Below are 16,519 nucleotides of genomic sequence, written 5' to 3'. Positions count from 1 at the left end.
CCAATAAACCTCACATATATATGTGTACATAAGAATAACATTGAAAAATAAGCCTCATGGGGTCCATGTACCATCAAAAAATCTAATGTTCAAAAAATAAAAATAAAAAATATATATACATTATGTGAAAAAATATATATGTATAAAACCCAAAACCAGCAAAGTCCAGTGGCACATATGTGTAGTCATAAACCGTAATAAAAAATCAGCATAAAAATATAAAGTATATATAAGAAAAAATATATATAATATATAAGTGAAGCTCCAAATTGACCAGCAAAAATCAAAAACGTCCAAAGTGCTCAAGTAACTCTTGTGTTCAGAGAATCAAGTGACTTCTCTGCTCCCCCTGATGGGTCCCTACTCACCAGCTCCCTGCACCCCTGCAGGGGTAATGGGCATGTATAGATAGCCTGGGATGGTTCCTGGCATCTGTCCTCGTAGTCCCCATGAGGTATCTGTGGTCTGTAAGGCCTCAGCAGCTCACTCCATCCAGTAAGGGTATCCAAGGGAGTCTTCCTGGTCACGTTTCCAAAAATTGATTCGTCAGCTGTTCATAGTTAGATCCTCATAGTAAGAGATAGGGCTTCCATTGTGTAGTATTTTAAAAAAGTATTTATTAAAAGTTGTAAACAAAAACAAAAAGTGTCCCTGTACAGGGAACCTATAAACAAAATGAAACAGGCAATGTGTAAGGGCACTGGTTCACAGCTTGCGCTCCACCTGCGTTCCAGCCCCCCTACTTCCATACCGGAAATGACGTGGTAGCGTAGCCACACCTTACGCGTTTCATCATTGGACGTTATCAAAGGCGGTGCCACCATACAAGTTGTCATGTCTAATAAGGCGAGTGGAAATGTGGGGCTCCTCCCCCTCCCATAAAAAATAACCAATAGCAGCAATCATTAACAGATGGAAAAAAGGTGTGTGAGAAACCTCTATGGGGAAGCATAATGCGCGCGCACATACTGGCGCCATCGTCCCTCCAATCAAAAAGTACAAATTCTATAGAAGAAACCACCCCTATGCATCTGCGCTCATCTTATATTCAATATAACAGACAAAGTTACAAAAGGAGGTATACAATCATGAATAACACATATATAGCATGCATATACCCGGATAACATCCAAGGGTAAACATAAGTGCGTAGTGAACAAAAAAGGGGATCATAAACAGGTCCCGTCTGGTCGTCCTAGGTACTGCATACTACAGCTCATGAACAAACCCAGATATGTGAAGATCATAGGTAGGGAAAGAGAGCAAATCGGGGGGTACAAATTTCCCCTATTATAGAAGGTTAACCCTTAACCTTCTATAATAGGGGGCATCTTCACCCTAAGTTTTACCAGGTAGTAGGGGTGTGCATCTTCACTGGCCTCACAATTCGATTCGATTACGATTATTCGGTCCACGATTCGATTCGATTCCGCGATGCATCTCGATGCATCAGGATTACTGTGCACGGTTTTCATCCAAAAAATTCAAGCAGTCAGAAGAACTCCATTTTCTAAATTTTATCTGTTCTTAAAAAAAAAAACACAACACTCCCTGCATGTAGCAAAGTGTAAACAGAGCAGACAACTTAAAGAGGAGCTCCAGACTGCCCCCAAATGACTACAGAAGATGGTAAGAGACTGCAGACATGATACAGGAGATTGTCAGAGACTGCAGACATGATACAGGAGATGATCAGAGACTGCAGACATGATACAGGAGATAGTCAGAGACTGCAGACATAGTACAGGAGATGATCAGAGACTGTGGACGTGATACAGGAGATGATCAGAGACTGCAGACATGATACAGGAGATGATTAGAGACTGCAGGCATGATACAAGAGATGGTCAGAGACTGCAGACATAGTACAGGAGATGATCAGAGACTGCAGACATAGTACAGGAGATGGTCAGAGACTGCAGACATGATACAAGAGATGGTCAGAGACTGCAGACCTGCTGGACGTGGTAAGGGAGGTGCCAGACTGTCCTATCCAAGCTGACCAATACCCTGCCCTCCTCACCACTAACCTGTCACCATACTGTTTCATTACCATAGCGCTCCCCTGCCCAGTGTCACCATGGACCAATTCTCATCCTTCTCGACCAGCATCCACACAGTCCTCTGCTCTCCCCTCCCCTCCCCACCTCTGCACAGTAAGCATGCAGATAGGGCAATAAAAAACAAAAAATGGTGTGCAGTGCTTTGTGGTGATATACAAAAGAGTGTTATTAATTAGTGAATAAATATAGTCCTGAAATATATAAATTTGTGATCTGATTGAAAGAAATCTTTTGTGTATTGAAAGTAATTCCAGTGCTGAGTGTACTCTGCTGTGTTCAAATCATTCACCAGAAATTGCTCCACTCTCCCCCTTGGAGCTCCGTGCTCCACAAGCCGGCCGCCACTCGCAGCAGTTCCAAACACCGGCGCTCCATGTCCCCGCCAAAGTGCACACAGCGTCGAGGAGCGACGCAGGGCAGCAGGGGATGATGTCAGTGGGAGGCAGGAAGCGGGAAAAGCCGGCTTACTCCCGCGGCTCTTCGGATGCTTTCGGCTCCGCTCAGTCGCGAAGGTCGGGCATAATGCGGCGTGAGGATGACGTCATCCAAAAATCGATTATGCCAGTTGTAGCATCGGTGCTGCATCGTGTATGGTCGAATCGTGATGCATCGATGCTACGATTATTTTCAACAGCCCAACCAGGTAGTATCTGGGTTTGGTCAGGAGGTGTGGGTTGCAGTACCATAGGTAACCACTGGAGACCTACATACTATAATCTCTCCAAAAATGAAGATACTCAGTTTTCATACTGGGCTAATATCCAGGCATACATATGAGTATACCCCTTGTGGTCCTCAGACCCATAGCGCTCATCACTCCCCGATCTACTATGTACATCAACATTTTTTCTAAGATTTGAGGTTTATCTCAATCCGTTTTATTAACTCCCCTCTTTATGTACATCTCTTGTTTGATTGGAGGGGGCTGACTTCAGACCATAACCCCCCCTTTAATACAAGTGCTGTGACTCAATTATAAGTACTGGTATCTAAATCTGACTAGAATGGGTTTTACTGATGAACTGTTTTTAAAGGTTTACTGGGCAATATCTGGGTTTGTCCACGAGTTGCAGTATGTAGTACCTAGGAAGACCACATGGGACCTGTTCATGATCTTCTTTGTCCACTATTGCACTTATGTTCACCCTTGGATGTGTATCCGGGCATATGCATGCCTATATGTGTGATATTTATGATTAATATTATACATACAAGTATGGGTTTAGATTTTCATATCGACACTAATGTCAATCCATTGGTTTCCAGTGGTAGCTACCCCAGTTCTATCATGCCTGTGACCATATTTGTTTTCTCTCCCTACCCATGACCTTCATACCAAGTTTACAAGGTAGTATATGGGTTTGGTTAGGAGATGTGGGTTGCAGTACCATAGGTAACCACTGGGGACCTACACATTACAATCTCCTTATAATGGAGATACTCGGTTCCTATACTGGGCTATTATCCAGGCATTCATATGAGAATATCTCTGTGGCTCCCAGACCCACAGTGTTCATTACTTCCTGTTTTATTATGCACATCAACATGTGCTTAAGATTTGAGGCTTATATCAATCCCTTTATTAATTCCACTTTATATGTACATCTCTTGTTTTATTGGAGGGGGCTGTTTCTAGATCAAAGACCCCCCCCCCTTTTTAACACAAGTAGTGCGACTTAATTATAAGTACTGGTATATAATCTGACCTTAATGGGTTTTCCTGATGAAACTGTTTTCCAAAGGTTTACTTTGTAATATCTGTGTTTGTTCATGAACTGTAGTATGTAGTACCTAGGACGACCAGAATGGACCTGTTTATGATCCCCTTTTTTGTTCACTAGGCTCTTATGTTTACCCTTGGATGTTATCCGGGTATATGCATGCTTTATATGTGTTATTCATGATTGCATACCTCCTTTTGTAACTTTGTCTGTTATACTTAATATAAGATGAGCGCAGATGCATAGGGGCGTTTTTTTCTATAGAATTTGTCCTTTTTGATTGGAGGGACGATGGCGCCAGTGTGTGCGTGCGCATTATGCTTCTCCATAGAGGTTTCTCACACACCTTTTTTCCATCTGTTAATAATTGCTGCTATTGGTTATTTTTTATGGGAGGGGGAGGAGCCCCGCATGTCCGCTCGCCTTATTAGACGTGACAACTAGTATGGTGGCACCACCTTTGATAACGTCCAATGACGAAATGCGTAAGGTGTGGCTACGCTACTACATCATTTCCGGTACGGAAGTAGGGGGCTGGAACGCAGGTGGAGCGCAAGCTGTGAACCAGTGCCCTTACAGATTGCCTGTTTCATTGTGTTTATAGGCTCCCTGTACAGGGACACTTTTTGTTTTTGCTTACAACTTTTAATAAATACTTTTTAAAAACACTACACAATGGAAGCCCTATCTCTTTCTGAGGATCTAACTATGAACAGCTGTCGAATCAACTTTGGGAAAAGTTACCAGGAAGATTCCTTTGGATACCCTTACTGGGTGGAGTGAGCTGCTGAGGCCTTACAGACCACAGATACCACATGTGGACTACGAGGAGAGATACCAGGAACCATCCCAGGCTATCTATACATGCCCATTACCCCTGCAGGGGTGCAGGGAGCTGGTGAGTAGGGACCCATCAGGGAGAGCACAGAAGTCACTAGATTCTCTGAACACAAGAGTCACTTGAGCACTTTGGACTTTTTTGATTTTTGCTGGTCAATTTGGAGCTTCACTAATATATTATATATATTTTTTCTTATATATACTTTATATTTTTATGCTGATTTTTTATTACAGTTTATGACTACACATATGTGCCACTGGACTTTGCTGGTTTTGGGTTTTATACATATATATTTTTTCACATAATGTATATATATTTTTTATTTTTATTTTTTGGACATTAGGTTTTTTGATGGTACATGGACCCCACGAGGCTTATTTTTCAATGTTATTCTTATGTACACATATATATATGTGAGGTTTATTGGGATTCACTTAATATTTATTTTTATTTGTGTATTGTACAATTTTTTCTATTTTTCCTTTTTTGCACATTGGGATGGATGCATAGAGCCTGCATTATTAGGGTAATTAACCCTCTCGTACACGCATTCACCACTGGCATGCACATTGCCACTATATTTATCTTTATATGATAGCCAGTAGGCAGCGCCACTAACCCCACACCTGCACATCATTACTGGGGACAAGGTAAGTTTGCTGTTCCTGTATCCTGCGATGCAATCCCGAATGTGGCTCGTGTTACCGCTTTTGGTGCTGAAAATCCACCCTGAGCCACACTCGGGAATAATGTCAGGGAGGTTAAAGTTCATGTGCGTGTAAAGGCAGGTGTCCCAATACTTTTGACAACAATATATATATATATATATATATATATATATATATATATATATATATATATATATATATAAAACATATAGTATATGGGCTGTGCATCAGGCTGTTTTAAGTGTAGGATGGAAAAAACATGTGTAATGTGCACCAATCATTGGACTTGTACACATGTGCATACGTTTATGAATAAAAACCTAGCAAGGCAGACAACTGTGCGCACACACATCACAGTGTATGTGTGAATGTACATTCATGTCCACTTTGTTCATTGGCACCAAGTGGGCAATTTAAACCTGAGACATACATTAGCTCATTGCTAAATGGTCTTTCAGCTGTATTCCTGTGATCTCTGATCTTAAGTGCCGGTTCACACAGGTGCAACCCAACTTACAGCGTGACTATGCAAGGCGATCTGCACACGGCTTCAGTGGTGGCTTGCAAAATTACTTCTGTATAGAAGTCAATGCAAGTTGCCCTGAAGTCATCCCAAAGTAGTATAGGAACCTTTTTCTCCAACTGAGCGGCTTGAGTCGCTCCTATTAGAACGGTTCCATAGTACATGACAAGTCGCCCCTGTGTGAACTGGCACTTAACCTTGTGTTTGTTGCTGATTCTGCTCTGTCTGACCTGCTCTTGGATTTCCTGTATCTGCCAATGGTTCCTGATTACCTCATTTACCAACTTTAGCCTAGACCCTTGCTGCTTGCATATTGTTGACCTCTACTTGTTCCCAGCCTTGATACTGCTTAGGATTTGGTGCTTTGCTACTTGTCTGTTATCAAAATTTGTCCGTGACCTGACTCTACCTGCACCTGGTGAATCCTTGGTGCATTAACAGCTATACTTCTGCACATCTGATCCTACATCTTACAAGTTCCAGTGACTAGTTCCTGCTCTTAGGCACTTGTACAGTTCTATCAGCCTTGAAAATCCCTGTTTTAGCTTTCAGGTTTGCTCAGATGGGAATGGTGCAAGAGGCAACCCTCATCACCTCTGGCTCCTCATACAGTTACATGCCACCATAATAGTAAGGAAATAAGAATAAGATGCAATTTGTTTATAGTAAAAAAATAAATACTATCCACACATAAAAACACTGACATGAGATTATATTCAAAATAAAAATTGAATTGATGGCCTTTGAAAACATACATCTGACTTCAGCACCACCATCTGTTCTTATAGTAGTAGCAGCAGTTAAGTTGTATCAATCCACTACTGTAGATGTAGGCTGTGTTATTGCATTCTACTGTATGTTTTCTAGTGCTCTTAGCAGTGCAGAAGTACACATGAGAGCTACTCTCTCACCACCCACTACCCCATCTTATCCCTTTTATCTTTAACCATGATCCTCACTATGTTTTCGACCTGAGGCCTATCCTTCCAAGCTAATAGTATCTATGATCTTTTCATTTTTATTTGGTTTAACATATAACAAAAAATGTTTCATAGCATAAATATAATAAACAATGAAGAACACTTATTAGTAGAAAACTATCATGGTTGAGCAGTTATATATCATGGTGTATATATTCTTTTATCTGTTCTAGTAATGGTTTTGAGTCTTAGGTTTCTTCCAGGGAAAGGTGCTGCCCCAGTTTCCCTAGCACCCCCATTGGGAACCAACTGTGCCCTGGGAAGTAAGCCAGCTCCCATGTTATTAGGGCTTGTACCCATGACTCTTAATAAGATTAGCAATAATACTGCTCAAATATTGTTAATTCTGTGAGATAGCTGAACAATAAAGCTAGTGAACATAGCAGAAATAGAAAAATAGAGAATAAAAAGTAAAAAGAAACCTTAATAACATGTACCATAATGTTATATGAGTGATCGGAATTTTGATGTTGCATTTTTTCCTTCAGGGATATTTCAATCATCAACCGGTTAGAGTGCTACCCATGAGTTCCATGCTAGGTTAAATTTAGGTAGATTGTATGATTTCATAGTGAAATGTTTTTTGTAGGTGTGTTGTGTTTGTACTCTTTGTATCACCTCAGAAATGTTGGGGGCTTTTGTGGATTTCCATTTGGACTAAATAGTTAGTTTTGCTGCAATAAAAATATATGTATATAGGAGTCTGAACTGTGTGGGAGTAGAGTGAATGCCTATGTTGAGTAAAGCCATCTGTGGTGTTTGGGGGATGATAATACCTGTGGTTTTCATTATAAGAGAAAATACTTCTTTCCAGAAGCTTCGCACTCCTTTACACCTCCACAATATGTGCAAAATACCTCCTTTCTCCCCGCATTCCCTCCAGCATGCGGGAGAGGATGTTGGGTAGATCAGGGCCAGTCTAACTGGCGTTAGGTAGGTTCTATACATTATTTTAAACATCAATTCCCAGTGGTTTACGCAGTGAGAGTAGCGCAATTGAGATTAAATCGCTCTTTGCCACTCTCCCTGTGTGTACGTGGATTCTAATTCCCTTTCCCAGTTCAGCATATTGGAAGACTTGCGAAAAACTCCTTCACATTGAAGTAGGTTGTAGAACCACGATAGACCTTTCGGACCATCCCGGTTAGACAATAGGTATGTCCAAGTTTTGGTATGTGCTTTATAGTGTATATTGAGGTTGCACTTGTGAAAGTGGGTAATTTGTACACGAGAGAATGAATCTGGACTAGGTTGCTTGGATAGTAATTCTTTGTATGTCATAATCTGTCATAATCTGTTTGTGTAGCCAGGATCAGATTTTGATGTTGGGTATTACATACTCGTAAATTTGTAGTGGCATGTCAGTGCGTTTATCCAATGTATCCTGGGGTACTATGGAGTGTAGTTTACTCCATGCCTGTAATGTGGCGTCTATAGAGGGAAATGGTTTATAATTTAATCTTACATTTGTCAGATGCGCAAGTAACAGGGATGGTAAATGTCTATTAGCTACCAGGTGTCTTTCAATTTGGAGCCATAGTTTATCTGAGTGTGGGTCGACTCAAGCTTTGGTTTGGTCTAGAAGGGCCGCATAGTAGTAATGTTTAAGATTGGGAAAATTCACACCTTCTGACAGTTTATGTTTCAGTAGTAAGGGGAATGAAATTTTGGCCGTAATAGTATCTATGATCACAGAGACAAGTATAGCACTATAAAATCAAAACATTAGGCACTAAAAAATTATTAGACATTCGTAAAATGAAACAAGAAATCTGCACATTTTTTACTTTACAGTTGCTGAAACAATAATTTCCTAACATATTCTTTTCCTACATAGGAAAGAAGAAAGAAAACAAGGGTTTGTAAGCATGTCCTAATATGTAACGGTTTGGACTGTGGCTTATATTTCTTCTTTTCTCTGTTTCCTTCATATTTTTTCTGATAAGATTAATAACATAATTAAAGCAACTAATTTACTAAATCAAGCACAAAAATATTAGTACAACTGATAATTACTGTTCTTTTTAACAACAGACCGGTTAGACATTTGCTATCACTATTAAATTTGCAGTAACAAATAAGCTATAGCTAAATGGTAAGCAGTGAGATACTAGTATCTCAAATGAATTGTTTTTTTTATCTTGATTGGAAGTTCATAACTGAAGTGGTAGTAGTATCATTGTTCACCTTTTTATAACTTCCATAATAACTAAAAACTTAAAACTGGATGGGGCATATAAAGTAAGACCTCTTACAGGTAACGTCACAAATGATATGATCACATTACCTTAAGGTTTTCTAATTGTAAACACTAAAGTTAGAGAAAAGTTGGGAAAATGTTTAAAGTATAACAGAGCAAACTTTTTTCTTTCAGCAATAGATATAACAGTTTGAACCTCTTTTGCATTGCACTTACTTTCTCTCTGGGTGACAACTGCCTCTGTGATGGAAATTTCACCAAAGGTGGCAGAGTCAACATTAAAAACGTCAGGATATAATCCTTCTCCACTCTGCTACAAAGGATTTCTATTGCTATACAGTATGTGTTCCTGATTCCTTCCTTGGTGACTACTGTGCCAGGAGGAGGAAGCAGGGGATATCTTAAGCTGGATACGCACTATACAATTTTCTTTAGAATTTTTCCATTAGATTTACCAAAACCATATAATTTGAGGTCACACCTAAACACTTTCATTTTGTATGCAATCAGGCAGGCCCTTGCACTACATAGTTGAAACTAAAGGAAATTGAACAACAAAAGTTGTATAGTGTATATCCAGCTTACACAGACAGTAATGAAGACTTGGCAAAGGTTCTAATCTTCTCCACAAAGCAAAATATTTTATTTTAAAATATTTTAGTTTAAAGTTACACTTTAAGAAAACTCCAATGAACTAAGGACACTAAGGAATGCCTAAGGAAGCTGATATTTATTTGTGCTTATTTATAACCAATAGCGTAAAATGTCATTTTTTTGTATTTATATTTTTAGTACAAATACAATGTATAGACATCATGGCAATGCAAATTGTTTGCCAATATATTTTCCTTACAATATAAATAACTACCTTTATTTATCATAAAATCAGTGTGAATAGTGTCATAAAAGTGTGTGCTGAAGCCAATCGCGAGTTTCAACCAACTTAACCATTCTGACAATTTCCTAAAATGTTAAAGTATGTTTACTATACAGTTTCTCGCAAAAGTGAGTACACCCTTCACATTTTTGTAAATATTTTATTATATCTTTTCATGTGACACCACTGAAGAAATGACACTTGCTACAATGTAAAGTAGTGAGTGCACAGCTTGTATAAAAGTGTAAATTTGTTGTCCCCTCAAAGTAACGCAACACACAGCCATTAATGTTGAATCCTCTGGCAACAAAAGTGAGTACACCTCTAAGTTAAAAAAAGTCCAAATTGGGCCCAATCATTAGGATTACAATTTCTCAGGTGTGGACAGGTTCCACTCAGAACAGGCCTCGCCATGGTCAACTAAAGAAATTGAGTGTATGTGCTCAGCGTCATATCCAGAGGTTGTCTTTGGGAAATAGACGTATGAGTGCTGCCAGCATTGCTGCAGAGGTTGGAGTGGTGGGGGTGGCCAGCCTGTCAGTGCCCAGACCATACGCCGCACACTGCATCAAATTGGTCTGCATGGCTGTCGTCCCAGAAGGAAGCCTCTTCTAAAGATGATGCACAAGAAAGCAGACTAAGGACATAGATTACTGGAACCATGTCCTGTGGTCTGATTAGACCAAGATAAACTTATTTGGTTCAGATGGTGTCAAGCGTGTGTGGTGGTAACCAGGTGAGGAGTACAAAGACAAGTGTGTCTTGCCTACAGTCAAGCATGGAGGTGGGAGTGTCGGCACTGGGGAGCTACAGTTCATTGGGGGAACCATGAATGCCAACATGTACTGTGAAATGCTGAAGCAGAGCATGATCCCCTCCGTTCGAAGACTGGGCCGCAAGCAGTATTCCAACATGATAATGACCAAAACACACCTCCAAGACGAATCACTGCCTTGCTAAAGAAGCTGAGGGTAAAGGTGATGGACTGACCAAGCATGTCTCCAGACATAAACCCTATTGAGCATCTGTGGGGCCTCCTCAAATGGAAGGTGGAGGAGCGCAAGGTCTCCAGCTCTATGATGTCGTCATGGAGGAGTGGAAGAGGACTCCAGTGGCAACTTGTGAAACTCTGGTGAAATCCATGCCCAATAGGGTTAAGGTAGTGCTGGAAAATAATGGTGGCCACACAAAATATTGACACTTTGGACCAATTTGGACATTTTCATTTAGGGGTGTACTCACTTTTGTTGCCAGCGGTTTAGACATTAATGCTGTGTATTGAGTTATTTTGAGGGGACAGCATATTTACACTGTTATACAAGCTGTACACTCACTACTTTACATTGTAGCAAAGTGTCATTTCTTCAGTGTTGTCACATGAAAAGATATAATAAAATATTTACAAAAATGTGAGGGGTGTACTCATTCTTGTAAGATACTGTATGTCCCTTAAGTATGTAGTGCAAGCATATGTTCCACCTGGATGGCATAAAGCTTTAGTAGATATCTAAATCTAAATTTTAGTTCTGGATGCTGCAATGTTTGTATAGGGCATACAAAGGGGCTAACCCTGCTTGGAACGGCACAATCATAGTCCAAATTGGCCACACATGTACTGTAAATTTATTGAAATTATTGCCAGCATAGCCAGGTAAACAGACGATTGCTGCCTACAGTATATTTATTTATAAAAAAGGTGTCTTAAGCACTTTATACCTAATCTGCTCATAACAGCTGGAGAAAAAATAGAGCTCCTTGCCAATTAATATCCCATTTAAGATGTTCAAATACAAAATCATTATGCTTATAGTTATGATTTGGCAGCTTCTGTTGCCTTCCCATTATCAAAAGTTTTGACTTGGGGGTTTGGGAGGGGGTTTAAATCATTGGTCACATTGTTTTGGCTCAGCAGCTCAGCAGTCTGAGCTTAGCTCAGACAGAACATCTAGATGTGCTGGTGTATAAACAATCTGAGGTTTATTGGTCCTTTAAGGAATAATAGTGTGATATTATCAATGTATTAACTATCCTTACACTTTGTAATAAGAACTCCATAATAAATGGAGAAGAGGTAACCTTCATGGCAAGAGGAGGAGACAGATGTGACAAAAGGGTTAGACCAGATAAACAGAAAAATACCTTACTGATCTATAGTAACTGATGTCCAATATTGCGAATCTTAAAATAACAAAACAACATGTACTTTTTTCCAGTTTTGAGAACATTTCTTTAAGATGAAAGGTTCTTCTATTTTAGATTTAGATAGAAAGTTGATTTAAACTGCTTACTCTATTTATTCTTTGGATTTCATAATCGTCAGGATCATTGTTAGCTACACTGAAGTTTCTTTCTTATTCTTATAGTAGCAGTAGATAAATATTCACCAGTAAGGGGCGCTCTGGTATTACTGAACAACATAGCAATATTGCATTTGTGAATATACAGCTGCCTACTAAGTGGCTAAGTGCCCATAAATATAGATAGATAGATAGATAGATAGATAGATAGATAGATAGATAGATAGATAGATAGATAGATAGATAGATAGATAGATAGATAGATAGATAGATAGATAGATAGATAGATAATCAAAGTATAGATAGATATAAGCATTAGAAAAGTACATCTTTTAACTGTATACTGTACTGAGTTTCATACAATAAATGGATAACACAATAAGCCATAAACTGTTGCACAGTTATGTGTAGTTCATTTTTTTTTTCAAAACTACATACTATGATGTTTACAGTGCATTATTGTTAAATTTTTTCTCCATATATTCATTATTTTAAGAATTTATAACTACAATTGAACATTTAGTACTGTTTAATCTGGGTTGTACATAAAGCCAGCCATGGCGCACGTATATCATCTGAAGCATGCACTTTCTGTTTTTTTCCAGGCAATGAAAAAGCTAATCACTTTCTATAATAATCTATCTATCTATCTATCTATCTATCTATCTATCTATCTATCTATCTATCTATCTATCTATCTATCTATCTACTTCCCTGTTTAGTTTCTTTTAAATGGAAAACATGTTTTAATCTAATTAACTGTTTTATCGCCTAAACTTCCTAATAAATTGTATTTAGAGCTAATGTGTTTAGAGCTGGGAACCTGCTGCATTCATTAGTTTAATGGGTTCCACTACTTACCATAGAGTATGTTTAACATGGAGATTGGCATCACAAGGAAGCCTATAAGCATATCAGCTATGGCAAGGGACATGAGAAAATAATTAGTGGCATTCTGAAGCTTCTTCTCCAGAGAGACAGCCATGATCACTAATATATTTCCAGCAATGGTTACCACAATAACTGTGACTGTAAGCAGGGCTGGCCAGCTTCTTTCTAAAGAAAAGGAACTTCTTTCTGGAGAAACCTCTGTCAAGTTTTCCGAACCCTGGGTCCAGTTGAAATTGTCAGATATGTTAGCTCCTCCTGTTCCAAGATCACTGTTATACAATTTCCTTTCATGGTTCAATTGGAACAGGGAGCTTTTGGTGACATTCAAAAACTTCTCTTTGTCAAGAATATCCATGCTTAAACCCGAGTTCTGTGGAGAAATGATCTGAAAGAACAGAACGGGGTATCTTTTCTCCAGCATTGGTCTGATTTTAATCCACAAAGGAGTGATTCATAATAGCTGATCCTGAGTTTTACTGATGAACCCCCCTGTCCATCTTCCTTAGGGAATTGTGCTAAAAGATCCATAGGTTCCGTCCCATGATCAGAGGGTTTAACACAATTTTCTCCGACTCCTTTTAAACTCAGTCATCAGATTGCAGTTTAATTCAATCCAGATTTTTCAAAAAGTTGATTTGAGGTTATATGGTGTGACCATGAACTTTTCAGCCAGTCCCAGTCATCACAAACTGTAATCCTTCTTCCTTTGTTTTGGTCTTGCACCTCCGGAAGTATCTAAGAATAAAAGGAGACATAGTAACACCTTCAGTAAAAAATGAGTAGAGAATGAAAATGTTACGTCAGTGACAGCATTTCAATTCCAATATGATTTTCTTAATGTGAAACTCTATATCTGACACATGATCAATAAGAAAAGTCATTACAGCCTGGCAGGTTAATATATTGTTCATCAGCTCGTTAACTCACTTGAAAAACTCTATTGTGTTTTTCATATTGATTTAGTTTTAAACATTTAAACATTTGTAATGAGTCACATTAAGTCAGAACAATATGTTAGCATAACATATAAATACTAAATAGTATTGCTCCAAAAAAAAACAAAAAACAGAAAAGAACAAGGAGCATACGATAAAAACTCACTTACAGTAGTTGCAGGATGAGAATTCCATGTCAGTCTATTGTTTCTTTATGTTTTTCTATCCTCTGAGTATTCTCTGTGTGCTTCATCCAACACAATTTATGGGCTTCACATGTTCCTTTCAGACTGAAAGCAGTTCTTGCAATGGGGGGCTTGTTTACCCCTTACTGATCTGTTCAGCTTGTTGGCTTTCCAACTATACATTGTAGAGAAATGCTCCAGAGGATCCAAAAGTCTAGAAAAAATAAATATGCAGTTTTGGTTTTAATTAAAACTCAATTGGCAGCAGCTCTCTTAAACAGAAAGAACAGTCTGTGTGTGCAATGAGATTACACTGTGAGTTTACCAGGAATGTCATGTCTTACAGAGTGCCTGGTTCAGTCTATCAGACCTCCCACTACAAGCCATGTCATAAACTGCAAGGTAGCAACAGCATGCAGAAAACTGGAAATAATGGGCTACGAGCCTTTTGCAATCTGTGCTCTCCTCTCATCATTTACACAGCACAATGCAAGAATGGCTTGTGTAGTAGCTGGAAAAAATAGCTAAAAATAACCCCATGGAGTGTAATGACGTGGCAAATACTATGTCATTGCATATCAAATACTATGGGTAAGTTCAACATTGCATTGAAGTTTATTATTATTATTTAAATATATATCCATTTATCAAATATAATGAAATGGGTAAGCGATCTTGTATTGCCCTCAGGCAGTGGATTGATGAGTTATTTATCTGTCTTCAGCAATCAGCTCACTTGTAGTATAGTAACATGACTTTCATCAATGCAATCCACATAAGCTACTTTTATACTAAGGAGGGATGTCTGCCACATACTAGTTTAAAATGACTCTGTCTGTGGTTTTGAATATTGAAGACACTCATGACTTCCATACATAATCTTTTGCGGTGTTAGTGGCATTAAAGTAGATCTAAATCTAATCACTAAAATCTCAGATAAGCTTTAACATGTTTATGTCATTTCCAAAATTGTCTTCAGTATTTATAAGCCTGGCATTTCATTAAAATAACGCCTGGTGATCCTGCCTCTAGGATCCTTGTTCAGGCAATGCCTGTTATGGGGTAAAACTTCACTTTTCAAAAAGTACTCAATCACATGCATGGAATATAAAAAAAAAAAACAACATTTTTGCTTGCACATGACTGGATGATGGAAGTCAGCAGAGCTTTTGCTCATTTACTAAGCTCTGGAGCAGCTGCACGAAGAAAAGGGGACTAGTTTAGGGGACTGCCCCAGGACATAACACTCGGGCAGTCCCAGAACCCGGATGGAGTTTACTGCGGGACATAGGGGGTCTTGCTCAGGTAACATCCTTTGAAGCCGTAAAGGTGTATAGTACACTCAATGAAGGAATTTGAAAACTGGATTAATTTATCTTTAGAGGAAATCATTAGTTTATGGCCCTGTTCCATGCAATCCTCCCAACCTTCCCTATCAAGGGAAGGGATATCTCCCTTCCAATACTCCCACAGTTTTTTCCCTGCAAGCACTCTAATTGGAGCACCTTTTTAAATGGACTTATCACACTTTTAATGCACTCTGAACTTTTATTGATAGCACAGAGCACTTTATTTAGTTGTGGTTATATGTACTGCAAGTTTGCACAGAAGTTTTGTGTCTTGGACATCTTGTAATGGAATAAGAGACACACAGTAGTAGCAATAATAACTTTATTTGATTTGGAATTTTTTGTGACACTACATTTGCACAGTTGGTAAACAGAGGGTAACAGCTTTTTCTGTGTTGCAGATCCCAATTGTTAGATGACCCACTCATTTTCAGTCAACGAACAGTGCATATGGAAAGCATGCTGGTAGGTTAATTGGATCCTGTCTAAATTGTCCCTAGTATGTATTAATGTGAGTTAGGGACCTTAGATTGTAAGCTCCTTGAGGGTAGGGACTGATGTGAATGTACAATGTATATATAAAGCGCTGCGTAAATTGACGGCGCTATATAAGTAACCTGAAATAAATAAATAAATAAATAAATAAATAAATTCACATAGCTTCCACATATTGATATGCTACAGCCTGATTCCAAAATGGATTAAAATTCATTATTTTCCTCAAAATACTACAAACAATGCCCCATAAAGACAACGAGAAAGAAGTTTGTTTGAAATCCTTGGAAATTGTTTAAAAAAAAAAAAAAATGTACATAAGTATTCATAGCCTTTGCCATGACACTCAAAATTGAGCTCAGATGCATCCTGTTTCCACTGACCATCCTTGAGATGTTTCTACAACTTGATTGGAGTCCACCTGTGGTAAATTCAGTTAATTGGACATGATTTGGAAAGGCACACACCTGTCTATATGAGGTTCCACAGTTAAC

The 16,519-nt window shown here is 38.7% G+C and overlaps 1 protein-coding gene across 1 annotated transcript in view; it reads right to left on the bottom strand.

Annotated features, from left to right (window-relative positions):
• HTR2A (5-hydroxytryptamine receptor 2A) overlaps nucleotides 1-14,666 on the bottom strand; it is a 75,744-nt gene extending 61,078 nt beyond the window's left edge. The window contains exons 1-2 of the mRNA XM_073614128.1: nucleotides 14,167-14,666; nucleotides 13,032-13,796 (exon numbers count right to left, since the gene is read on the bottom strand). Of these exons, the coding sequence (XP_073470229.1) occupies nucleotides 13,032-13,482 (451 nt within the window). The 5' untranslated portion in view covers nucleotides 13,483-13,796; nucleotides 14,167-14,666. The remainder of the gene's footprint in view (nucleotides 1-13,031; nucleotides 13,797-14,166) is intronic.
• Between the last annotated feature and the right edge of the window lie 1,853 nt (nucleotides 14,667-16,519).

This window comes from Aquarana catesbeiana, linkage group LG02, assembly GCF_042186555.1.
Source record: "Aquarana catesbeiana isolate 2022-GZ linkage group LG02, ASM4218655v1, whole genome shotgun sequence".
Lineage (NCBI taxonomy): Eukaryota > Metazoa > Chordata > Amphibia > Anura > Ranidae > Aquarana > Aquarana catesbeiana.
Note: the sequence above shows the minus strand (reverse complement) of the source record. Positions and strands in the feature narration are given on the sequence as shown.